The sequence below is a fragment of the Girardinichthys multiradiatus genome, chromosome X, assembly GCF_021462225.1.
Source record: "Girardinichthys multiradiatus isolate DD_20200921_A chromosome X, DD_fGirMul_XY1, whole genome shotgun sequence".
Classification (NCBI taxonomy): Eukaryota; Metazoa; Chordata; class Actinopteri; order Cyprinodontiformes; family Goodeidae; genus Girardinichthys; species Girardinichthys multiradiatus.
In genome coordinates this window covers 32,520,695-32,548,655 of record NC_061817.1, presented here as the reverse complement: position 1 = coordinate 32,548,655, position 27,961 = coordinate 32,520,695, and the positions used below count along the sequence as shown (strand labels likewise).

Sequence of the window (27,961 nt, the reverse complement as noted above, 5' to 3'; positions counted from 1 at the left end):
TTTGCTGGTGACACTGTTGGGGATTTATTCAAAATTGAAGACATACTGAACCAGCATGGCTACCACAACATCTTGCAGCGGCATGCTATTCCATCCGGTTTGCGTTTAGTTGGACCATCATTTATTTTTCAACAGGACAATGACCCCAAACACACCTCCAGGCTGTGTAAGGGCTATTTGACCAAGAAGGAGAGTGATGGGGTGCTGTGCCAGATGACCTGGCCTCCACAGTCACCGGACCTGAACCCAATCGAGATGGTTTGGGGTGAGCTGGACCACAGAGTGAAGGCAAAAGGGCCAACAAGTGCTAAGCATCACTGGGAACTCCTTCAAGACTGTTGGAAAACCATTTCAGGTGACGACCTCTTGAAGCTCATCAACAGAATGCCAAGAGAGTACGGAGCAGTAATCAAAGCAAAAGGTGGCTACTTTGAAGAACCTAGAATATAAGACATATTTTCAGTTGTTTCACACTTTTTTGTTCAGTATATAATTCCACATGTTAATTCATAGTTTTGATGCCTTCAGTGTGAAGCTACAATATTCATAGTCATGAAAATAAAGACAACTCTTTGAATGAGAAGGTGTGTCCAAACTTTGGTCTGTACTGTAGATTAACATAATATATTGAAGGTTTGTTTTTTTTAATGGGACAACCGTCACTGTATCATCTAAATGATCAGGGAAAAATTTCTCGAAATTTACCACGAACATCAAACAAGCATAAAACACAGTCCGAACACATTACAAGTTAATTAGATAAATAGCAGTTGTAATAAGATATTACTCAAACATCTGTCAGGAAAAAAACTACTTAAAATACTTTAAGGAGTTAAACAACAATACTAAACGGCCTTTGGGCAGAGACATGAACTGTGAGAAAGTGGAACTAGTTCAGTTACCTGTTTCTGTTGCAAAACCTTTGATAAAATATTAGTTAAAGCAAATTATGAGACCAACAATCATAGAAACCCCGATCCAACCCCGATTATATGATGGCTTTATTTACATCAAAGAAACATCAAACTGATATTTAAACAAAGTAGTCTCTCATAGAAGCACTCCTTTTAGCGTCAAAACAAATTAAAAGACTGAACAAAAACCACTTTCTATGTGAAATGAGATTAGTCAAGCGGGGTCTTTATTATTTCAGTGATTCAGAGGAGATTTTGAGCATTCATTAACAATAACTTGCACACACTGCACAGTACGCATCACTGTGCAGATCTTTAGGTGTGGTGTAATTAAAACAAGGACAAATCAAGTCAGGAGGAGGGTGACTCATCCCTTTGACTATACGTCCTTGGGGGAAACAATAATTAAGGAAATGCTCCATTGGATATCTAAATCAAGAAAAAAAGAGGAGAGAGTCAAGGAACTGATTTACTCACAGGAAAAAAAATAGATAAAAGGGTGGGTGGGAGTATGTCATAAATGTTACATCATTGTCCAGAAGATTGAATTTTAGGTAAACATGCTGCTGTGCAATGAGTCTTATATGCTTTATTTTAGTTATTAACTAAAATCACCTTCTTAGATTAAAGTTAACGTTTGCACAGTGCCTTACACGGTATTGATACCACATGAGCTGTTTCACATTTCATCCCATTACAGCCACATACCTAATTCTATTTATTTGTGACTGGATGTTAAAGATCAGCACAGAATGGCACCTAATTTTGAATTGGAAGGAAGTGTGTTTTAACATCTTTTAAAAATAAAAATCTGGAAAGCATTCATTTGTATTCAGCTCCTTAGAGTCATTATTTTATTAAGCTAACTGCAACCATATCTGGAAGTCCTTTGAGGTATGTGTCAACCAGATTTGTTCATCAAGAAGTTGACATTTTTGCCCAATCTTCTTTGAAAAATTGCTCAAATTAAGTCAGGTTGGACTGAGGGTGGCTGTGAACAAAAATTATTTACTTGTCACAGATTCTTAGTTGGATTTACATCTATACTTTGACTGGGTCAATCTGACACATGCGTATGCTTTGATCTAAACCAGGGGTGTGAAACTCCAGTTACTGAGGGCTGGTTTCCTGTCATTTTTAAATAAGCCCCTGCCTAAACACACATGAACTAAATAAGTATGTCATTAGCAGGTCTGTCTATAGCATGATTGCATGCCGAGGAGGTAATTTAGTCATTTTCTTCAGGAATGTAGGACCAGGGACACATATAAAAGTTGTAGAACATCAGCAATGGATCTCTGAAACTCCCTCCTTGCCCAGTCTGCTAGTTTAGATGAATGCTCAAGTCTTCAAAGGTTTGTAGTTGTGCCATTTTATTTTCCTTTTTGGATGATGAACTAACAGTGCTCTGTGAGATGTTTGGGTATTGTTTTATAACCTAACCTTGATTTAACTGTGTCTGCTGTGTTCCTTGGTTTTCATGATGCTATATGTTCACTAATTCTCTAAAAAAACACTGATGCCTTCACAGAACAGTTGGATTTGTACAGACATTAAATTGTAAACATCTGGGCAGCATTAAATAATGATAGATGATTAGGTGACTTCTAAAACAACCTGGACTTTATTTAGGGGCTTCGGGAATATTTTTTACCACGGGGTGCGACTACTTTTCCAACAAAGCAAAAGTTCACCTGCACCCTAGTTGGTCAGGTTTTAAATGCACATGGATTGTGCATCCAGCAGATGGCGCAGTTTCACTTAGCTCCATGATCCTCCAGTAACACAAATTTAAATATTTGTATGTATAATTTCTGGATTCCTTGTAATTACAAAGGATAGACCCTAATCCAAACTCAATGTAAAATCTCATCCAAAAGGAGATGAATAAATTATCCATCTGGTTATTTTTTCAGAATTAACCTATGATCTATTAACTGACCAGCTGAACTAGAGTCAACCTGCCCACTTCGCCTCTTGTCTAACTCTCTCTTCCTCTCTCCCTGCCCCTTTCCCTTCCTCTCTCTGCGTCTCTAATACGCTCCCTTCTCTCTTTAAGCATAACATCCCACTAGAAACAGAGTATAGTGGACGGCTCCGGTGCTACTGAGCGACGCGCCATTCAGAACGAGCAGAGGCTGAGCAGAGCGCACGGAGACAAGCAGAGACCCACTCGTGTCATGAGAAATAACCAAGAGGACAGTGAAGATTTTCAGTAAGTGGACACCTACTATGCTATAAAAGCAAAGAGACAGTAGGAATTTTTGCTTTGTAATTTTCATCATTCCCAGGATCCACTGTGCGCACAGAAGTGGCCATGGCGCATTTTACGCACTGCAGGTAACCAGGCTGTTGGAGACTAAAACTCTAAACACATAATGGATTAAACTGCGAATATTGCTCTAGTTACACCAGCCGGGCTGACATGGCGGCACTTCGGAGGAAATTTGGAGAAGACTACCAGGTGGTTAACACCAACCGGGCAACTACTTTTTCTGCCCCGGTCAAGAAGAAACGCCAACGCTTCGTGGAAAAGAACGGCCGCTGCAACGTGCAGCACGGAAACCTCGGCGGGGAGACCAGCAGGTACCTCTCCGACCTGTTCACCACTCTGGTGGACCTGAAGTGGCGCTGGAACCTGCTCATCTTTATCCTCACTTACACCATCGCTTGGCTCGTCATGGCATCGATGTGGTGGATCATTGCTTACATCAGGGGGGATATAAATCACGGCCACGATTCGTCCTACACCCCCTGCGTGGCGAACGTTTACAACTTTCCTTCAGCGTTCCTCTTTTTCATCGAGACAGAGGCCACGATCGGTTACGGCTACCGCTACATCACCGAGAAGTGCCCAGAGGGGATCATCCTCTTCCTGTTCCAGTCCCTGCTGGGCTCCATAGTGGACGCCTTCCTCATCGGTTGCATGTTCATCAAAATGTCCCAGCCCAAAAAACGCGCGGAAACGCTCATGTTCAGTCAGGACGCGGTGATTTCCCAAAGAGACGGTAAACTGTGCCTCATGTTCCGAGTGGGCAATCTGCGCAACAGCCACATGGTGTCGGCGCAGATCAGGTGCAAGCTCATAAAGGTAAGAAGGATGCACAACTCCCTGCAACACTAAAATTAATTGTAATATTCTGGTCTTTTTCATAAAGCAATCCAGATGTAACAAATGGGTCGTACATTATGAATTAAATCTGCAAACAACTGTTTTCTCTCATGCACGACACACAGTTCTTTAATTTGCATAAAAATATTTTAGAAAATCTGTTCTTGCACAATGGCAGCACTCTTGACTGGCTGCTTTTATCTGAAGAGTCTTCACTCTCTTTGGCTTCAAACTGCACATCAACGGTTAAAATAAAAAATAAAAAATTGATCCTCAGCTTCACAATAAACATGCTGTGCTACACATGTACATCTTATTTAACAAAACAGGGTAAGGTAGAATTACCACAATCACCATGAAGCTCTGAGGTTGGATGGCAGTTTTATAGGTGGGTAAACCTCAAAGCACTGGGATAAGAGAGAAAAGGCAGTGATGATTTTTGTTTCGAGAGCTGCATCATGGACAGTTTCCACCAAAAAAATATAGAATCTGTGAGTTAATGTGACCGGAAGGTGCAGCAGCTTTTGGGAGAAAGTGAGGAGATCTAACATTGGATGTAAACTTCAAATGCAATCTTTGAAAACAATTTAAAAGACCCTTAAATAGAAGGAAAAGAACAACCCTTCCCTACTAATGAAAAACTCAGCAGATTTTTTTTAGCTAACAGTTAATTAACCTCTCTCTGAAAACAAAAAATTTATACAACACAAAAATCTGCAAGTTCTGCTGGCTCTTCTTTTAATTATCACCACAGAGCTCCTTTCAGCCACATCCATGTTTGGTGAGCAAAATGGGCCATAAAGAAGAGAAACTGCATTAGCGGTGGTGCTTGGAGCTTGTTTATGTCTTCCACACACAGCGTTGGTCAGCTTAATGATGCATGCAGGCAGGCAGAGAGCAGGAGGCAGGGAGGACAGAGTTGCTCCACACGCAGGAGCAAGGAGGAGGTTAACAGATCCACAAGCGGGAAGTACAGTCACAAAACTGTACCATAGATTTCCTGTGCAGGAAAGTCGATATTCAACCTTTTAAAATGTGTAATAAACATCTAAATGGTCTTGTGAAACTTAAAAATGATAAAACCAAAAAATCAGAAGCCAATACACTAAAAACCTTTAAAGCCAGCATGGTCCTACCTATCTTTCTTGTCTAGAAAAAAGCAGTGTATGCTTTCAAATCTCCCTACAAACTGTACAAAATGCATACAGTTCCTCCTTCTGTGGAAAACAATAAACACAGCAACCATCGTGCACTTACTTTTGCTCAGGGGCTTTGTGGTCTAACCTTGTTCTTTCGCTTCAAAGACTCCCTTACCCAACCTGCAGGCCGGCTAGAGAACAAATCACCAACAAAACAAACAAAAAAATCAAACAGATCAGGTGAGGCACTGCAGAAAAAATCCATTGTTTAGTATGCAAATACTTTTAAATATTACATGCCACATGAGTTGCATGGGCAAATGAAATATCATTTTAAGCTAAATGCTGGAAGTGCACTCCTTTCTTGGAGATGTTGGTGGTGCTGTTGAGCTACAGCTCTGTCTCATTCAGGGCTCTATGAAAAATATTAAGATAGAGGAGATATTTTAAGGCAATTTGAGACAGGCACACACCTTGACTCCAGTTTGTTCCTAAAGCTCCCAGTAAATGACCAGCTCAGAAACTCTTCTATTATTTCACATTTTACGGTATTATTGAAATCTGGTGCTGACTTGAGCTCAACACTGAATTCAAATGGTGGCCCTAACTGTGTAGCACTGTGCAGAAATTTAAACCAAAACCAACATCATTAAACTTTGCCAAGGAGCCAGACTTTCTTGATGTCTTCAAAGTACTCTTGAGCAGTAGTTCTCCTGGCTTGTTTTTGACTTGGGCTGCTTTTTACTCAGTTTTAGCTCAGTTTGTGTACCTGTTCGCAACAGCATGAGGTGCAATTAGTGGTTAAACATTAGGGCTGCACAATATCATTGCTGAAAATCACAATGATGATTTTGTTCATGATTAACCCACCTTTTTTGACTTTTTTTTCTCCTTTACTGTTACACAATGACTTGAGCACTCTGTGTATACTTTAGAATCAGCCACTAAAGATATACATCAGGTGTGTGCATTAAGGAGACTTAATGTCGCCTTAATATCCATCCAACTGGCCAAATATATAACTAATATGTAGCGCATGAATGCCAGATACTTAAAATGTAATAACCTTCCAAATATTTCATCCAAGCTGTCCGATATTGCACACATGGATATTGCAATGATAGTTGTGATTAAATATCGTGCAGCTCTAATAAGAATTTTGAAGGTGGACATGTGTGCGATACAGGACAATGTGTCAGTCTTACTGTCTACAGCAGATGGACATCTGTAAATCCTGTCTTTGAGAAGAAAAATAGAAACCCAGCAAAGACCTTACAATATCTGAGAAATGCAATTGATCTCAAATTTTAAACTGATTGCATTTTAAAAATCACTGTTTTGGGGAAAAAAAAAAAGTTCTGTCCTGTAAACTGTGATGGCCTTTTCCAAATTCAGCTTCATAAATGTCATCTTCGTGACAGGCTGTAGGTAACAAGGTACATATCCAGTTATATGTTGACCCAACACAGGTTCATTTCTTGAGTTAAGAAGACTATGTCTGAATGCCCATTTTCTGGTTAAGTGCTTTCTTATTGGCTACCAACAAAACATAAAAAAACTATACTTTTTCTGCTGCCACTTCAGAGTTGGGGATTTGAATTATTATTTCATACTCAATGATTAATAATCATAAAACAGTCAGTCATCTTCTATACCGCTTCTTCCATAGTGGGTCACGCCGAAGCTGGTGCCTATCTCCAGCAGTCTATGGGTGGGAGGCGGGGTACACCCTCGACAGGTTGCCACTCCATCGCAGGGCAACACACAAACAACCATACACACACTCATTCACACACCTAAGGGCAATTTAGAGGGACCAATTAACCTAATAGGCTTTGGACTGTGGGAGGAAGCCGGAGTATCTGGGGAGAACCCACGCATACAAGGGGAGAACATGCAAACTCCATGCAGAAAGACCCCCGGCCAGGAGTCAAACCCAGGACCTTCTTGCTGCAAGGCAACAGTGCTACCAACTGTGCCACGCCACCGTGCAGCCCTTCAGTCATACAAATCATCATAAAAATAATATTTCATCAATTATGCTAATTAAACTTAAAACTGGTTAATTAGAATTTGAGCAGGCACTTGCATAAGCCAGGAAATGTTGCCAGAGGTTATTAAATATTTCACATGTCTTGGGAAAAACTTATTTGGCTCCTAAATTACATCTTTACTAAAAGAAACTTGCATGGAAGAAGAAGCTGAAGTGACATGTTACTATTTTTTTCTTACAGAAAATGAGCAGAACTATGTAATCATTTATACATAATGAAAGAAAATATGCCCTTTATAAAGCATGTCATTACTCTGTATGTCAGCAAAAATAACCACCATACTCAGCTGTGATATGTGGATATGGCCAACACAAGTGCCACTCTGTGTGGGATAAAAGCAGCAGTCTTCCACCACTCTGACTGCAATCCACAGACCCACTGACCTTTTTTGGTTTGAAGTGGGCCCATGGCCATCTGCCTACGCTTGCACACTGCATGTTGGTTCTCCCTTTTCTCTTTGGTGATGCCCAGGAAGCCAGAGTTAGACTTTTTGGCTCAAACCACTCAAATATTAGCAGAGCCATGCAGCAATCCGTCGCTTGGCTGGTCTGCAGCAGAGACCTGATGGAGGAGACAAAATGTTTCCTCCATCAGGTCAGTTGGACCAAATACAACATACATTCTCCTAAAATACAAACAATATCTTTTGTCTGGAGTGTTTATTTTTATCTGTGTGGTTTTGACTTTTGATAAGTAGGATGTTCAACACCTGATAAAAGTCTTCATACCTCAAATTTTTCCGTACATTACAAAATCCCCAAAAAAAAGGATTTTATAGGGATATTATGTTAGAGAACACCGCAAAGGAGCACACACTAGTGAATTTGATAGAAAACCATTTATGGTTTTTAGAACAAATTGTTTGAGGTGTGCTATTGAGCCCCCATTACTCTAATACACATAAATAAAATTCAGTCCACCTATGTGTAATTTATTCACAGTATCAATTCAGTTGTTTTGTGACGGCTACAGAGGTAATTAGGGAACATTGAAAACATCTGCATCTCAGGTGGAAGAATCTGTTGAGAAGACGATTTTAGGTTAATCTGGCGTTAAAGGAAGAGTGACAGGAAGAAAGCCACGGCTAAAACAAAGACATAAGAAGTTCGATCTGCAGTTTGAAAGCAAACAGAACCTTTTGGCCTACATGAAAAACTGTGGTGCAGAAACCCCCCTTTAACCAGGGTTTCTCTACCTTTTTTTGTGTGTTGGTTAGGGTCTGTTTGTGTTTGCATTATGATCATTTTCAGGTTATTGCTGTTGAGTTCTTGGCATATCAGTTCATCATTTATGTGTTGAGTTTCCTATTTATTTATTGGGTTCTGTTCTTTGTGAATTTTGGTTTAGACCCTTATGTTAATGTTTGGTTTTTCCATTTTGGTATTTTGCATCCCTTGTATTCTGTTCAGCTACCGCTGTGCTTGTTGTTTCCATCGTCTCCTCAGTCAGTTTCTCCACTCTCTCAGCTGTTCTGCAGCCCTTCTGATTAAATTTACCTTGTTTTAACTCCTCCTCAGTATTTCCTCGCTGGTTTCTTTCTTAGCTTTCAACCTAGTTGCATGTCCTGTTCTGATTGTGCCAAACAAGTTTCTTTGTCGTAATTAAATCCTTATTTTCATCATGATTATCCCGAGTTTGTGTCAGCATTTTGGTCCTGTTCAAACACCCAACCTGACACCTCTATTTCAAAATCTATAGGTCATAGACTTGAAAAGATCTGTAAAAATTGACTGTAGTATCCCACACAAGTAGGAAATGTTGGTACTAGGGTAGGGCAAATATTGTATCATTCATTTTTATCATAAACTGCTTTTGTGATAATATTTGTGATTTACAGTGAAAAACTAATTGTAGTTTGCCAACAACAATAACCATCAGTTATCTTTTAGTCAGTATTTTCACTGTTGTCTCTGAGAGCATCAATAAACATGGGTACATGTGAAAATATGATCAAGGGTGGTTCTTGTGTGCTAAAGTGATAAAACTGTACTACTAATGTAACTAAAGTCCTGAGGTATTCTTTTCAATTTTTTAAGAGCAGTATTTGCATTTTGTGGGCCTGACTGCAGTGAAATCAATCATTGGCATGCAATTACTACACCACACTGAATTTTTAGATACTTTATCATCACTTATTGCTCCCAATAAATGCTCCAAATCAGTACCTATATTCAAACAAACCAAAAAAAACAGTCTCAATTTTGAATCTGTGGCAACGCTGTTTGAAACTCTGTAATCTGACCTTAAGCAATTTTTCAAGGAAGAATGAGCAAAGATTGCAGCTTGTAGATGCAGTGAAAAGTAGTTTGCAAAAGAAAAAAGATGAAAAAATAACAGCAGGAACGCAAATTTAATCCTGTGAAACAAGATGGAACCTCTTGTTTGCATGACTTTGGAAGTCATATTGGTGCACCTAGAGCCCCACTGAGCTGCAGTGGATGATTGCTGGATGATAGGAGGCAGAAAACAGAGTGAAGCAGACCAGTGGGAGCTGTAATCCAGTCTTGCCACATGAAGAAGACACACAGCTCTGTTGGAAATGTTTGACGGCCATGAAGAGCATGCTGGCAAAAAACCTCCCTGAAATGTTAAGTGGGTTTACTGGCAGGATGGATGAAGGGTGGGCATGTAAAGGATATGGTAGAAAATGGTGAAAACAGCACAAAGAGCCAAAAAAAAAGTGTAACAATAAAAAATGAGTAACAAGTTTTTTTTTAAAATGTATTTTCATTATTTGATAGGTGCAATCTATTTCAGACATAAGTGAAATATTCTCTGCATTATTTTCCCAATAAGAAGATTTCCAACTGCATGACAGAGCTGAGGAGGGCTGGAAAGAAGTCTTGAGGCTCTGTGGAAATTGATTAGTCAGCCTCAAACCCAAAAATCATTTCAAATCTGTGCTTCTCATGGCTCTCTTATATAAACTCTACACACATTTTCTTACAAGAGTTCACACAACTTCTGCAGAGCATGGTTTCTCTGCTCATATCTGCCCAAGGCATCTAAACCCTGTTCAGTTATCTGCATCAAACTATTTCCAAAAATGCTGGTTTTATTTTGGCATAGGTGTAAAGCCCACGTTTTTTTCCATATTGAAGTATTTTGCAAACCATAAGTCTGCAGAAGCTTGACTCTCTCTAGTCTGTGGATGTTTTCCTCCTACGCATCTGTTCAAAAACATGGAAGGTGTGCACAAACCTTTGTAACTCAAGATTTAAACTTTAACACTAAAATGCAATTGTATTTTTGAGTTTGGAGCCTGTGCACTATAACTTCCAATGACATTTTGGTCCACCTATCTGCTGCCAAGTCCCACACAAAGAATTAAAACATTTTTAAGTGGGGAAAGGAAAAAAGAGCACAAAGCCCAAAAAGAAAATGATTAGAATTTGTATTTGTAACACCATCAGTTAGTGTCTAATTTTTAATATTGGAAGAATACAAGCCTCCACAGTAATCTTATTTTAGACACACTAACTATCCAATAAATAATGAGACAACGGCCAGGCTTTCTTATTATCTTTGCAGCATTGAATATGACGTTATGCAAGTCTTTGAGTGCAACCTAACCATAGCCCCAGAATGCTCCCTGGGCGCCGCACAATGGCAGCCCACTGCTCCCTATAAGGGATGGGTTAAATGCAGAGGACAAATTTCCTTGTAATGTACATGTGCAATGACCAATAAAGATGATGATTATAATTCTATGTTTTACCAAGGCATTGACACTAAATATTCAACAATTTCACCTTAGTCATAAAAAAACTAAGTGTCAGATGGATTTACAAAGTTAATCAGAATTTGCAATACAAGGAGGTGCTGTGTATTTAATTTGGTTCAGGTTCAATTACAGGACCCTCAACACTTATCTGTACCCTTGGTAAGATGTGCAACAAACCTGTATATATATATATATATATATATATATATATATATATATATATATATATATATATATATATATTAATCTGTTATTGCAATATATCTTTTAACAAAAATGTAGAAAAATACCTTTATTTTAAATACATAAATTAAAATACCATGATGATAAACAACAGTTTTAACATCACCCTGCAAATTTATTTTTTAAATAATTAAAAATAAATATAAAGTAAATTACATTTTTTTTTTATTTATACATTGAAATTAAAGTTAAAACAGTGGGTCAAAACCCTGACCTAAACCCTATAGAAAACCTGTGGGTTGGCCTGAAGAGAGGAGGGCATAGGAGAGCCATCAGTACTCTGGAAGATCTACTGATATTGTTCAAAGAGGAATGGTCACATTGTGAAATGTAATAAAAGACTAAATTCTGTCTTATTGGCCAAAGAAGGGTACACATATACAAATATATTACAGTGCCTGTGACATGCTTTTCCCACAAATGTAGAAATTGAAAGAAAACATCCTAATATTGAAGGAAGTGGGCAGTAATTTACATGATAATGGGATTAAAGACAAGATAAAAGACAATTGTGACTCAAAATAGGCACATTTCAATGTTCAATTCTGCAAGTCCAAAGTCGCCTGGAAATGATGTGAAAGGGGAAGTCTCTAGTCATTCATTGTGTGAGCGGCAGTGATAAATGGTTCAGGTAGAAGCCAAGCTGCTTTAAAAACAGCATTAATATGGTGGTTGCTGGTGGTGGCAGCAATACTACGACAGCAGCTGTTAGTCTGCACTACTTTCCTGAAGCGAGGAGGATCAGAGCTGCCTGGATCAGAGCTGGAAAACTGACAAGGGACAGATGGGGTGGTCCCACCAAGCACAGCCAGTTGTGATTGAAGTACTTTTCAGCAAATTACTCTGAACGAGAAACCTCTGAATTCACAAGAGAAATGGTGTCAGAGGTCGGGATATCTGAAAGATGGAGAATCTTGAAGCAGATGCTATAGCCATGCTGTTCAGAGCATCTGATGTGAAAAGATCGCCAAATTAAAGGTTGTTGCTGCTGTTGCTAATCAGATCAAGGCTCAGCAGATAAGAACACTTCCTTGACACAAACGTACATTTAGACATCAGCAGTTATTGTTAATAATTAAAAATCCAAATTTATTTTTTATTATTAGTAATAATAATCCGAATTCTTATTATTAAAATAAGATAAATTACACGCGCATACAATATATTTTAATAAATGTTTCTCTACAGATTTTAATACAAGGTTACAAAAATGACACCAGGTAGTGTCTTCAGGTCTTGAATCATCCCTTGTGTCTGCTGCTGCTGCTCCATGCTACTCATTTTGCCTCTGGTTGTTTCCCTCAGTGCCGTATTTACTGTAACCCTGGATTTACATTGTAGTCCAGAGAAGCTCCAAGAACCATACGTAGATCGTGCAATAAAAGCCAGTGATAAATGCGGTAGCAAGGACAAAACCACTCTTTCTGTGGAAGGAAAACCCGTTTAACTGCTTCATTTTTCGTTTTATGCATTCAGATATTTTCATGTGTTTTGTTCTACAACAGGTGAGTTCACCGAGTGCAGCGAAGCTATATTTGTTGCTTAATTTGGTGCAGTTAATGTTTAATTGTTTGGTTTATAATACCTTAGTGAACCCAATAACTGATCTAAGTGATATAATGTAAGCAAAATCTAACATACACATGTGTATATATAAATGCATGTGCATGTATTAATATAGCGAGATCTAGTCTGTCTTGTGTCTAGTGAAATGGCCATCTGCAAGTTGCACTTCTGCTCTGCCATTAGATGACAGCTGACTTTTTTCTCCTGACTCTGCTGCGTCTCTCTGTGATAGTGACTGAAATATTATCTAAAGAAACATCAGATTGTTTGCTGCTGTCTGTGTTGTCAGCCATTGTAGCAGCAGTAAGTTTACATGTGGGGTTCCATTTGACGTCAAAAGAGTGCAACAAAGTCGCAAAGGAGTAGTCTGGAAATGCCTTTTTAGTGAGATTTATGGCCATATATCCTAACAACTGTTCATTTCAGTGGCATGAATTTACATTTAAAAATATTTTCTCAATGCTTCCTTTCCATGAACGTAATTGGATTTATCATGAAAATGATGTCACAGGCACATTAATGTCAGATGTGCCGATAGCTGATACACCGGTGATGATGTGTAAATCAATTACTACTAAAGCTGGGATAAATTGACAAAACTGACATTTTGCTCAATTTTCACAGAAATTATTGTACTGCAATAATGTATTTAATTAACTATGTCAAACATCAGAAGCTGACGTCATTGTGCAGCTCAGGTGTCGTCAACTCCGTCAATGAGGAGAATTGCTGCAGAACAATAATTGCAGTTGAACCGGTAGTTTTTGTGAATCTTTAAACCCAACCTCCTTTGTTTCTGAGGATGGTCTAGCAGAACTTAATAATGACACTTTATGTGCAATCAATTTCTTTAAGCACCCATCTTTATTTATAAGCATTATTTAAATCTTCATAGGTCTTCTTTAATAAACATTGAGAAATCTCTGCTACATTTCTAGTGTTGACATGTCATTGATATTTACTAGATCTAGACAAATGTGTAGATCTAGTGTTTTCCTAAAAGCATTGAATAAAATGAATACAAAGACTTTGTAGTTACATCTTCTGAGCTTCAGGGTGGAAATCCGCTCATTTGTTAGGACAGCATGTCAGATTCAAAGAAAAAAAAAAAGAGTCGACAAGCTCTGAATCTCTCTGCAGGGGGGAGGTGTAGCAGACAGCCAATGGGGCTCTGTGAGAGGAGCTTCAACTGTCAGTATTTGCATACAGTCATCTGTCTTCCAAATCTTAAGTGACAAAGACAAAGTGAAATGCAGGACTTCCCAAAGCTATCCCGAGCTTACGCTCATGGAGCGAATGATGCTAAACAGGATTCAGCAGCCTGAAAGGGACAAACGCTCTCCAAATCAGCATCAAAGACCTTCTCCAACATAAACGTGAAATGCACAGGATAAGAAAAAAGAAGTTGGTGTTGTGTGGTAATCTAAAGTCCTTTTACTCACCCCACTTCCACAGTTTGTGTTTCAGATGGACACAGTGCAGAGTGAAATTCCTGGGAGGTCATAACGATACTGTGGTCTCTGAGTAATACAGCTGCAGGAAGCATAAACCTAGACTAACACCAGTTACTGTATGAGTGCATAGCTGCCACTGTTTTCACCTGGTGTGTGTGTGTGTGTGTGTGTGTGTGTGTGAGAGAGAGAGAAAAATACAGAGAGAGGGAGACAGATATCAGTAACACCTGGCCAGGAAAGCAAGTATGAGCCTGAAAAATCAATTTTGTTTTCTTGGGTCATCTCAAACTGGTTTCTTAAAATTGATGAGTTCACTGTATTCCACTGGCCTTCACAGTCACTAGATCTCAATGCAATAGAGATCTTTCATGTGTGGTGGAACAGGGGATTCATGTCCTGGATGTGGAGCCAAAAACTCTTGCTTCCAGTATGATGCCATCCTGTCAATGTGTCTTAATTTCTATTTGAGTCAAAGTTTTGCTTACAGCTAAACTTTCCAAATGTAACGCCACATCTTAGTGTACGTGTTCATTGAGCTGCACAATGTGAGCGAAACAAAGCTTTGATCATGTCATGAGTTAAGAGTAGAGACGGTATATGGACTTAAAATGTTTAATCACACTAAATTGTGGCATTTACTGCAATAATAATAAAAGTGACGATAAAAGCATTAAAAATTCATTGCTCTTGCCATCATAGCACAAAACATACATAACCAATACATGTTAATATAATTGAGTCATACTTTTAAATATATTGAAAACTTTATGCTTTTTCCCACGATAATGATCAACAGTATGATAACTGGCCCCATTCCTACGTAGGAAGTGTCAAACCAGCAGAGAGACAGAAAGTTGACCTCTGGATGTGTATTTTCTCAAGCTGAGCTGGCAACTGTTAGCATGTCTGGCTGTTTTATTTCTAACTGCAAACTCAGGCCTTTAAATATTATTAAAAACATTTTATGGTTTCTTTGTAGTCCTACTGTCTGGGTGAAATAGGTTACCAGTATGAAGAAGCTTATTCTGGACGATTGTAGAATTTGGCACAAAGCTAATGTAGCCTAAAAACTGCAGTGCTCATGTATTGTCAAGGCTGGATGAAAGGGTTGAGAGGTTAACACTCCGGTGCAAACTACAGTATCAAACTATTAACCAGTAGTCGTACATCTTTTTTTTTTCATTGTTTAAAAATAAGGTGGTTCAACACTTAACACAAGTCCTACCTGACACTGCTGGCTAAGGATAAGCGTAAATACAGTAAGATTGTTATTCACGCTGGCGGTAATGACACCCGGTTACGTCAATCGGAGGTCACCAAAGTTTGTAAGTTTGCCAAAAAAATTTCGGACTCCGTAATTTTCTCTGGTCCCCTCCCCGATCTGACCAGTGACGACATGTTTAGCCGCGTGCTGTCATTCAACCACTGGCTGTCTAGGTGGTATCCAGAAAATGACGTGGGCTACATTGATAACTGGCGAACATTTTGGGGAAAACCTGGTCTGATCCGGAGAGACGGCATCCATCCCACTGTGGATGGAGCAGCTCTTCTTTCTAGGAATCTGGCCAAATTTATTAGTTCTCCAAAACTCTGACAACCCAAGGTTCAGACCAGGAAGCAGGGTCGTAGTTTAACACTCCTCTCTGCAGCTTCTGTACTGCTACCCACCCATTACCCTATTAAGACAGTGTCTCGCCCACGGCCAAAATTGAATAGATTAAAAAATAATCTAAATGGAGGAAATCAGGAAAATCTCATAAAAATAAACACAACTCAGACTAAAAAGAAAAATAAAACAATTAAATGTGGCTTACTGAACATAAGATCTCTCCAAAGACTTTGCTAGTTAGTGACCTGATTTGTGACAATCAGATTGATTTATTTTGCCTCACAGAAATCTGGCTGCAGCAAGAGGATTATGTTACTATAAACGAGTCAACTCCTACTAATTATTAAAATTTTCACATTCCTCGAAATCCTGGGCGAGGAGGAGTAGCAACCATCTTTCAGTCCGATGTATTGATTAGTCCCAGACCAATCAATAGCTACAACATTTTTGAATATTGAATCCTTAGTTTTCCTCATCCAAATTGCAAAGCACTAAAACCAAAACTTCTGTTTGTTGTTTTGTACCGTCCACCAGGTCCTACTCTCAATTTTTAGATCAGTTTTCAGACCTTTTATGTGATTTGGTGTTAAATACAGATAAGGTTATTATAGTGGGGGATTTTAACAATCATGTTGACACTGAAAGTGATAGCCTAAATATAGAGTTTAAAGCTATCTTAGACTCAATTGGCTTTGCACAAAACATTAACAAACCTACCCACCTTTGTCTTCATTCTCTGGACCTTGTGCTGACATATGGCATTGAGTGTAAAGACATAACAATATTCTCTAATAACCCCTTCCTGTCTGACCATTTATTAATAACCTTTGAGTTTAATTTAACAGAGTACTCCATACCTGAAAGAAATTTTCCTTATTGTAGATCATTATCAGACAATGCTGTAACAACCTTTAAAGAATCTGTTCCACTTTTAATTTCCTCATTATAACTGAAAAGCACAGTAGAGGGCAATAATTTTGTTTCTGCCCCTTCACAAATTGATTCTCTTGTTCATAGTGTTACTTCATCATTGCGTAGTGCATTAGACAATGCAGCCCCTTTGAAAAAGAAGGTAATTATTCATAGGAGGCAGGCTCCTTGGTTTAATTTAGATCTGCGTACTTTAAAGCACAATGTTAGAAAATTGGAGAGAAAATAGTGCTCTACACACCTAGAGGATTCCTACTTAATCTGGAGAAAGAGCCTACTATTGTATAAAAAGACACTTTGCCAAGCCAGAACAGCTTATTTCTCATCATTAATAGAAGAGAACAAGAATAATCCTAGGTTTCTCTTTAGTACAGTTGCTAAACTTACACAGAGTCATAGCTCTGTTGAGCCATCCATTCCCTCTCTCAGCGGTCATGACTTTATGGGATTCTTCTTAAATAAAATTGATTTTATTAAAAAGAAAATCTTTGACATACTCCGGAAGATGATTACTTCATCCTCAGCAAGTGAGACAACATTGGAAATAACTGCAGAACCTGATTTGTGTTTGGACTGTTTTGATCCGATGGAGCTTCCTGAGTTATCAGAAATATTAGCTTCATCTAAACCTTCAACTTGTATGTTAGACCCAATCCCAACCAAATTATTTAAGGAAGTGTTCCCTCTTACCAGCCCCATTTTAGGTATGATTAACCTATCCTTAGTAAATGGATATGTACCACAGGCTTTTAAGGTAGCTATAATTAAGCCTTTACTTAAGAAACCTTCGCTTGATAGAGATGACTTGAAAAATTACAGACCTATATCCAATCTTCCATTCTTATCTAAAATTCTTGAGAAAATAGTTGCTAATCAAATGTGTGAGCATTTGTACAGCAAGGACCTGTTTGAAGAGTTTCAGTCAGGCTTCAGAGCTCATCATAGATCTGAATCAGCTCTGCTGAAAGTCACTAATGATATTCTTATGGCCTCAGATAATGGACTTGTGTCTGTACTAGTCCTCTTAGATCTCAGTGCTGCATTTGACACAGTCGATCATAATATTCTCTTAGAAAGGCTGGAATATGCTGTAGGGATGAGGGGAACAACGCTAGGCTGGTTTAAATCTTATCTGTCTGACAGATTCCAGTTTGTTCATGTAAATGATAAATCATCTTTAAACTTCAGGGTTAATTGTGGAGTACCACAGGGTTCAGTACATGGGCCAATTCTCTTCACTATATATATGCTTCCAACAGGTCAAATTATCAGGCAGCATGGGATAAATTTTCACTGTTACGCTGATGATACTGATAAACAGGTTTCTAGGATTTCCTTCTTTCACCTCCGGAACATTGCCAAAATTAGAAATATCCTATCCAGGAGTGACGCTGAAAAACTAGTCCATGCATTTGTTCCTTCAAGGCTGTACTATTGTAATTCTTTACTATCAGGATGTCAACAAAATGCAGTTAAAAGCCTTCAGCTGATTCAAAATGCTGCAGCAAGAGTTCTGATGAAAATTAAAAATATAGATCATATTTCTCCTATTTTAGCTTCCCTTCATTAGCTTCTTGTTAAATCCAGAATAGAATTTAAAATTCTCCTCCTCACATATAAAGCCCTTAATGATCTAGCTCCATCATACATCAGAGATCTGATTGTTCCATATGTTGCTAACAGAGCACTTCGTTCTCAGACTGCAGGTTTACTGGTGGTTCCTAGAGTCTCTAGAAGTAGAATGGGAGGGAGATCCTTTAGTTATCAGGCTCCTCTCCTGTGGAACCAGCTCCCAGTTTTGGTCCGTGAGGCAGACAGCCTGTCTACTTTTAAGGCTAGGCTTAAAACGTTCCTTTTTGATAAAGCTTATAGTTAGAGTGGCTTAGGCTATCTTCCTTATTTTGTACCTCTGCCTTCCTCCCTCCCTGTTGGACGGAGTAAGGGGGAGTCAGGTTTAGCCTAAACCGGCTCAGTTATGGTTGAGGTGCAAACACACCCTCCATTTCTGCTACCTGTATGACCCCTTCTCTTTTCCAATGGTTATAATCAGTCTGACAGAAAGAGGCATCCCGATCCTTGTGGTTTTTAGTATAAAAATGGCCATCAGTGGGCTCTAAATGGACAAACATTATCAGTTTATTATTTTACTTAGTACCCCTACACGTGGCCCGTTCTGGGGTGGCCGAGCTCTGGCACTCGGTGGTTTGGTCTGGCCTCCCCGGCGGCCCCGCACCGTTGCGGACCCTTTGCGGGGTGCCTTTAGACGACATTGTTGTAAATAAGCGCTATATAAATAAATAAACTGAAACTATCTCTGTAGTTATGCTGCTATAGGCTTAGGCTGCTGGAGGACATAATGACCATTTTCACCCTCTTCGCTACATTCTCACACTACTCGACAATTTTGCATTATTTGGTGTTATTTCAGTTTTTAACTTTATGTTCTCTCTCTTTTCACTTCCTAGAAGCTACACCTGGCCTGACTGTGTCTACCTGGGACACCTTTCTGGAGAGGGGCATTGTCCAAGCTTCTGCTGGCAACAACTTAATGCTCACCCCCTACCGATGATCCACATGGCCCTGTCTTTCACTGTTTAACCCTTTCTCTCTCCTAGACATGGCAATTGACTGAGCTTTTACTGTAACTAATTATATGTGCTCTCTTTCAGACTCTATCCTTGAAAACTGGCTAAAAGTTTATCTGTTATTTCTTTCTAGATGAAACGACTAAAGGAGCTACAGCCACTAACATTTACTTTTTCTTCCCATAGAAAGTACTCCTGGATCAGTGTTTCTTTGTTCTCTTTGTGTCTCTGCTCTATTCTCTCAAACCCCCAGTCGGTCGTGGCAGATGGCTGCTCACACTGAGCCTGGTTCTGCTGGAGGTTTCTTCCTGTTAAAAGGGAGTTTTTCCTCTCCACTGTCGCTACATGCATGCTCAGTATGAGGGATTTCTGCAAAGTCAACACCAGTGACTGTCCACTGTCACTACATGCTCATCCATGAGGAGTGAACGCTACGAATCTCTGACTCGTTGCAATCTGCTGGGTTTCCTTAGATAGAAAAACTTTTTATCCAATTTGAATAAATAACTGAATCTGACTGCACTGTTCAATGGTTAGGATTAATTGGAATGTATGTACCTGACTTTTGTGAAGTGCCTTGAGACAACATGTGTTGTGAATTGGCACTATATAAATAAACTGAATTGAATTGAACTTTTCATAGTATAAAGAGCCAACACTAAATGAGTTTAGTTAGTTTGTGGGAATAATATATTGAATCTTAAATATGTCATAGTTTAGAAGGGAGCAGAGATGGGATGCATGTATATTTGTGTGGGAGACAATAAAGAAGCTGTGAGCGGTGAAGAGGTGGAGATTTGTATGTAGGAGGATGGCTTGTGCATGAATTCATAAACACTTTGTGGCAAAAAAAAAAGTTAATCACCAAGTTGCACTCAGAAGGAATGGTTTGATCTGAAATAAACTTTCTACACATGCAGCCCTATGGTATGGAAATTATTTAAATCGCAAGGAGCAGGAACATCCAGAACTGCAGCCTAATAAGGGGAGTAAAAGAGTTAGCGGGCAGTTTTTGATCCATCAGACAATACAGGCAAATGTGTCTGTTCATTGTTTTTGACAGACTGTTGGATCCCCCTGCTACTGCCTGATAATCCCAAATATTTGGTTTCTGAATTACTTATATATTTGTTTTTGGTCTGCATGTGTACCAAATTACAATTTAAAATGTTAAACATTGTTCATAATTATTTTTATTTTAGTTCTAGCCTTGAAGATTTTCCAATACATATAGTATACACAGGTATATTTGAAAATGTAAATGTAATTCCTATAAAAACTATTTCCTTTGTGTTTATTCTTAAAATCTGAACATTCTTGCTTTAAATAAAATTAAAAAAAATATTATTATGCATCTTACTTTTTCCTTCATTTCATTTTCCTTCCTGCTTCCTTCTCTTTCTCTTTTCTTCCTCATGGTTATCCTCCAGTCTCGTCAGACACCCGAAGGCGAGTTCCTGCCACTGGACCAGTGTGAGCTGGATGTTGGTTTTGGGACAGGTGCAGACCAGCTGTTCCTAGTGTCCCCTCTCACGATCTGCCATGAAATCAATCCCAAGAGCCCGTTTTTTGACTTATCGCAGCGCTCCCTTATGAACGAACAATTTGAGATTGTTGTTATCCTCGAGGGCATCGTGGAGACCACTGGTGAGAAAGCCATTCCTGTTCCTCGTTTTCTGGTGCCATTCCTTCCCATCTTCAGAATTCCCACACAGAGTTAAAATGTTAACATCTTTTTCTGTTTTGCATGTTTAAAAAAAGGAATTGGGAAGAGAGAGAAAGAATAACATGAGTGAGTGCCTGATTGAACTATGAAGAATATTTTATAACAGCGTAATCAGTTTAAGCCCACTTTATGCATAATAAATGCCTGTGGTCACAGAAGTGTGCGTCACTGTGATGAATGTGCTGGTTTCTCGTGGTTCTGCTGCGTTTCTCTGATGACAGTAATAAGCAAGAGTTGGTGTACAGCCTGCAAACTGCAGGGAAAATCCTAAGCAGCAACACTGATCCCCCTGTTGCATATTTAACGGACTGATTCTTCCCTAAAGTCTAATGCAAATAAATTAATCTTCCGTCTTTAGCTCTGTCTCTATCCATCCCTCTTATGTTGCACTTTGCCACTGTTGTAGTAGAGACAACAGAGCTGAACAGGCTCCAGAGAGAACAGGAGGGAAGGATCAGCAGGAAAGCAGCAGCCCAGTTGCAGCTCTTCTCAATGCACCATTAATCTACTTACAGCCAGACGATTAGCATCGTGAAGAAAATATGTAAAACCACTCTGAGTCCAACACCTACACAAGAATTAATGTACATCTAGCTGCCCCTGGCACATCTTCATTTTTTTCCTGACAGGTTACCAGGCATATTATTTATAATTGTTCGTCTCAGTATAAACATTGCAGGGTTTCTTCTTCATTTCTGAAAAGGCAAACAAATAAAGTCCAAATCTTGACTTTTACACTCAGGAAAATCATTTTGGCTTTAATCTATGGGCCACCGCCACACCCACAAATTATTAAATAGTTGGAGTGAAAGGTTATCCTCCTGAAATACACAGAAATACACTGTACCATAGAGTTGGACTGAATGGTTTGCATTAGCCACCTCAATTCTAACATCATGCAGAGGTTATGTGTCATTTTAGCCCTCTTTTGCACAAAAAGTCTGTAATAAAATGTACCGATTTGTCTATCGGACAGAGTTGCAGACTTACAGCATCCGCCTCTGCTAACATTAAAGTGGATGGGATTAATGCAGCTTTTAAATGACAATATTTCACTAATCAGGATATAATACATTTCATTAGGTCTTCTGAAAAAAGTAGATGAATAAAATGTCACATGATCGGCAGAAATAAATATTACTTAAAAATACTAAAATTAGCAACAAACGTTTATGGACAAATCGCCAGATGAGCTAGTTAAATATCTGTACCTGCCAGAACAATTCAAGCCAGGAATTTCAATTTCACCTGAAACAACATAGGCTTCAGGACCTTGGTTCTTGCATCTCAATGCTAATATTCTGTGAAAGCTGCTGCCAGAAATGTTCACATAAAACCTTCATCTGGGATGTCCTGCTTGCCGTCTGCCAAGTATTTGTTTAGCTGGGGGCTTTTATTTTTATGCAAGATGCAGTGAGCATTATCCAGGTGGGTGGATACCCATACGATGCCTGAGAAATGAAGCTATGATGGCATGCCTGTCAGGCACAAAACCCACAAGCCTCCAATCCTCTAGTATTGCTGTTGTCATGAGTGTTCACAAAAAACCCCCAGCAAATAACAGAAAAGTGCTTAAAAATTAACACTGCACTTGTAATCAAAGCCAAGACTCTAGGCTAAAGTACGTAAAAATGACCTTTGATGTAATATAGGGCAGTTAAATGGTTTTCGTAGATGAAAAAGTGTAGTGAGCCAGGAATAGCATCAGGCTATGACATAACACTGCTCCCTTCGTCCCTCAGAGGTACGCAATAATACTCCTACTCCTCATTTAACCGCAGCTTTCACCTTAGCTCACACTGTAGCACAGCTGTGTACTTATTGATCATGAAGAACCTCCAAAAAATTCTACTTGTAAATAAAATTAATCAAGAGTTGAGGTCAAATTAGGAAAACGTTATTGTGCACACAATGCAACAAGAGCACAAAGTGAGATAAATTTAGGCATTTAACTCTACAATCCATCCATCTATCCACCCAACCATCGTACTGTGCAAGTGTTTAAAGTCACAAGTTTCTAAATGAATTGCTTTCAATGAACCAGGCTATCTCACACTCTTTGAAAATGGTCCTGACCATTACTTTTTCAGACCTTTAGAAGGTCTTTGAAAGTTTTTCTTTGGACATTGGCTCATTTTCAGTTTTAACATTTTCAGTTCCCCCCAGTTGGCCCACCACCTGCAGGGGGAACCGTGAGGGACCGGTGCAAAGAGGATTGGGCGGCGGACGAAGGTGGAGACCTCAGCGGCCCGATCCCCGTGGAATGTCACCTGACTGAGGGGAAAGGAGCTTGAGCTTGTGCGGGAGGTCGAGAGGTATCGACTAGAAACAGTTGGGCTCGCCTCCATGCACAGCATGGGCTCTGGAACCCATCTCCTCGAGAGGGGCTGGACTCTCTTCTACTCTGGAGTGGCCCACGGGGAGAGGCGGCAGGCTGGGGTGGGTTTGCTTGTTGCCCCCCAGCTCAGCCGTCTCGTGTAGGGGTTTACCCTGGTGGATGAGAGGGTCGCATCCCTGCACCTTTGGGTTGGGGAGAGGTCTCTGACTGTCGTTTTGGCCTACGGGCCGAGTGGTAGTGCGGAGTACCCAGCCTTCTTGGCATCTCTGTCGGGGGTGCTGGATAGTGCCCCTCCTGGGGACTCCATTATTCTGCTGGGGGACTTCAACGCCCATGTGGGAAACGACAGTGACACGTAGAGAGACGTGATAGGGAGGAATGGCCTCCCCGATCTGAATCCGAGTGGTGTTTTGTTATTGGACATCTGTGCTAGTCACGGATTGTCCATAACGCACACCATGTTCAAACATAAGGGTGTCCATTAGTGCACTTGGCACCAGGACACCCTAGGCAGGAGGTTGTATCATCAGACCTTCGGCCGCATGTTTTGGACACTCGGGTGAAGAAAGGGGCTGAGCTGTCCACTGATCACCACCTGGTGGTGAGTTGGATCTGCTGGAAGAGGACAAAGCCGGACAGACTTGGCAGGCCCAAGCGCATAGTGAGGGTCTGCTGTGAACGTCTGGCGGAGCCCTCGGCCAGGGATGTATTCAACTCCCACCTCCGGGAGAGCTTTGACCAGATTCCGGGGGATGTTGGAGACATAGAGTCCGAGTGGACCATGTTCTCCGCAACTATTGTCGATGCTGATGCCTGTAGCTGTGGCCGTAAGGTCTGCGGTGCCTGTCGTGGCGGCAATTCCCGAACGTGGTGGTGGACACCGGCAGTAAGGGATGCTGTCAAGCTGAAGAAGGAGTCCTATAGGCTGTGGTTGGCTTGGTACCCTGAGGCGGCTGATGGGTACCATGAGGCCTAGCGTGCCGCGGCCCGGGCTGGGGCAGAGGCAAAAACCCAGGCCTGGGAGGAGTTTGGTGAGGCCATGGAGAAGGACTACCGGTCGGCCTCGAAGCGATTCTGGCAAACCGTCTGGCAGCTCTGGAAGGGGAATCAGTGCTTCGCCAACACTGTTTATAGTGGGGGTGGGAGGCTGCTGACCTCAACTAGGGACATTATCGGGTGGTGGAAGGAGTACTTCGAGGATCTCCTCAATCCTGCCATCACGCATTCCCTGGTGGAAACAGAGACTGGGGACTCGGGGTTGGACTGTTTCATCACCCAGGCTGAAGTTGCCGAGGTGGTTAAAAAGCTCCGCGGTGGCAGGGCTTCGGGGGTGGATGAGATCCGCCCTGAGTACCTCAAGTCTCTGGATGTTGTGGGACTGTCATGGTTGACACGCCTCTTCAACATTGCGTGGCAGTCAGGGACAGTGCCTCTGGACTGGCAGACTGGGGTGGTGGTCCCACTTCATAAGAAGGGTAACCGGAGGGTGTGTTCCAACTACACGGGGATCACACTCCCCAGCCTCCCTGGTAAGGCCTACGCCAGGGTATTGGAGAGGAGAGTCCGGCCGATAGTTGAACCTCGGCTTCAGGAGGAGCAGTGTGGTTGTTGTCCCGGCCGTGGAACACTGGACCAGCTCTATACCCTCTACAGGGTGCTCGAGGGTTCATGGGAGTTTGCCCAACCGGTCCACATGTGTTTTGTGGACCTGGAGAAAGCATTCAACTGTGTCCTTTGTGATGCCCTGTGGGCGGTGCTCCAGGAGTATAGAATCGGGGGCCCTTTATTAGGGGCCATCCGGTCTCTGTACAAGCGGAGCTGGAGTTTGGTCCGCATTGCCGGCACTAAATTGGACCTGTTCCTGGTTCATGTTGGACTCCGGCAGGGCTGCCCTTTGTCACCGGTCCTGTTCATAACTTTTATGGACAGGATTTCCAGGCGCAGCCAAGGGCCAGAGGAGGTCTGGTTTGGGGACCAGAGGATTTTGGCTCTTCCTTTTGCAGATGACATGGTCCTGCTGGCCCCCTCTAGCCAAGACCTACAGCATGCACTGTGGCTGTTCGCAGCTGAGTGTGAAGCGGCTGGGATGAGGATCAGCTCCTTCAAGTCCGAGGCCATGGTTCTCGACCGGAAAAGGGTGGCTTGTCCTCTTCAGGTTGGAGGGGAGTTCCTGCCTCAAGTGGAGGAATTTAAGTATCTCGGGGTCTTGTTCACGAGTGAGGGAAGAATGGAGCGGGAGATTGACAGATGGATCGGTGCGGCTGCCGCTGGTCCATGATGGATAATGTATTTTCACGGCATGATGCTCCCATCACCATGTTTCATGGTGGAAATTGTAGGGTCAGAGGGATGTACAATGTTAATTTTTAAATTTACTTGTATGCCAGAAAGGTCTCCTCTGACCAGAGGCACCTGTGTTCCCTCCTTGGATTGTAACAAACTGCAAAAAGGACTTCTGACCTTTATGGAAGAATGGCAAGAAGAAGCCATTGTTGAAAGAAAACCATTTGAGTGTACAACAAATAGTTGAAGTGTCAACAGAATCTTCCACATAATCTGTGTTGCTCCTGAAATTGGCCTTTGTGCAATTGGAAATTGTGGCAAAAATCACAAATTTTGGAAGCCACTCTAATTCTTCTGGCAAATTCTACGTCTGACCAAGGTCTACTCCCTGTGACTCGAGTATGCAGTGCATCTTCCAGGAGATGTTCAAACTTTATTCAAAATTCATCCTGGTAGATGGAACTCACATCTGTGTTTAATACGTTAAGCCAGCAACTCTTTAAAGGAAGCCCTCAGCTTCCTCAGCATGGACCCCTATAAAACTTTCACCTTTTAGCTCTTTTGTCTTTTCACCACAAAAAACAGACAAAGCCTCTGTGTCTTTGGTGCTAAAATCAAACTGTAAATCTATTGCACTGCTCCCACCCCCAAATAGAAAATGCAAAGATATTTGAATTCCTCCATATGAAGAAGCATCTCACTCCTGACCTACAACAGGATTCTTTGTTCAAAAACCCTGATGTGCATATGTGAGTGCTGATTAAAGTTATTTGGGTTTTTACTGGCTGTCATCACAACAAACACAAATACACTCCTAATGTACGCTGGTAGCAGAAAATTTTAAAATCTCACAACAATGCTGCACAAACTGCAGCCACACTGCTTTACACTGCAGCCTGGAAAGATTGAACTTATTCCAACTGTCTATAAAGATGCTTTGTTTCTTGCAACATCGTCCTTGTTATTTACACTACAGTACATTAGGCAAGCTTTGTGACTAGAGAGACACTGCTATAATAGATTGTAAGAGGTTTTAATTTGCTTTCCTGTTAATTAAAAATACTTTTAATAATGTTTATTATTGTGTTTTCATGTGATTAATTTGAAATGTGATTGCAGAAGTAGTCCTGATCTTGTGTTCTTTAGTAATAAAAGGGAAAGGAAGAAGATAATGAGACAGAATGCTGTCCTTTTGCATTCCTCCATACAGGCCAATTACTGTTTTATTTGGACCTTATTTATTGGATGTCACTGAGATAATTACTCATCCATCACTGTTTTGTAGGTATGACATGCCAAGCACGGACGTCATACACTGAAGATGAAGTTTTATGGGGCCACCGCTTCCTTCCTGTGATGTCTCTGGAGGAGGGCTTCTTCAGAGTGGACTACTCTCAATTTCACAGCACATTTGAGGTACCAACACCACCATACAGTGTTAAAGAGCAGGAAGAGAAAAACTCATTGCCTTCCCCTCTGTCCACTCCCACCCCCGCACTGACTGACAGCCACGGTGCCCGGCGTAACCGGGTGTTTTCTGTGGATTGCATCAACACTTCAGTGGAGAGGGGCTGTCAGGGAGGGGCTGGCGGTCGGCTGCCGAGCAAGCTGCAGAGGATGAGCTCATCGGGGAAGGAGGACCTGCAAAGGAAGGTGCTTCTACTCAGCTCCCAGCACGCAGAGAAAGCGTGCAGCACAGGGGACCTCCCCATGAAGCTACAAAGGCTCAGCTCCTCACCCAGTCCTGGAGCACAAAATCGGCTACAACTCAAGTCACTCAAGGTGGGCTTTGAGCCCATGACACAGTCAACAGGAGACCTGTACCAGCGCAGTCCACCAAGTACGCTCTCACCCACTCCAGTGCCCATGCACAGCCCTCTTCTCTCAGCCGGAGGGAGGCTGGAGGACAATCTCCCAGCAAAGCTACGAAAAATGAATGCTGACCGCTGAAATCTGGACAAGCACAATCTACAGCAAGCATGAGAAGGTGGTGCATATGGAAACACAATGAAAAGCAGTTAAAACAGGGAAAGAAAAACACACTGGCAATTTATAGAATTTTCTTCTTGAGAAATGACTTTACTGGAATTACTGTGATTTTTGTGTTTCATAACGATGGAATAGATGCAGATTATAGACGCATATTTACTGGATCATTCTGAGAAGAGTTGTGCATGTCTACAATAAATCCATTGTTTTATTTATGCACCACTATACTCAATATTCAATTCTAGTTTTAATCAAATATAAAATATATTAAAATGAAAGCAAATGCAGTTCAATA

At 40.9% G+C, this 27,961-nt stretch overlaps 1 protein-coding gene across 2 annotated transcripts; it reads left to right on the top strand.

The window, feature by feature from the left end:
- The first annotated feature begins 2,384 nt into the window (after positions 1–2,384).
- On the top strand, positions 2,385–27,961 carry LOC124862515 (G protein-activated inward rectifier potassium channel 1-like). 2 transcript variants are annotated; one of them, XM_047356475.1, is made up of 3 exons: positions 2,421–4,005; positions 20,761–20,977; positions 26,963–27,961. In XM_047356475.1, exons 1-3 carry the CDS (start codon positions 3,340–3,342, stop codon positions 27,625–27,627), a joined length of 1,548 nt encoding a protein of 515 aa, XP_047212431.1. In that variant the 5' UTR covers positions 2,421–3,339; the 3' UTR covers positions 27,628–27,961. The 2 variants fall into 2 exon arrangements, with proteins under 2 accessions (XP_047212432.1, XP_047212431.1); XM_047356476.1 differs by lacking the exon at positions 20,761–20,977 and having other exon boundaries at positions 2,385–4,005; positions 26,963–27,093.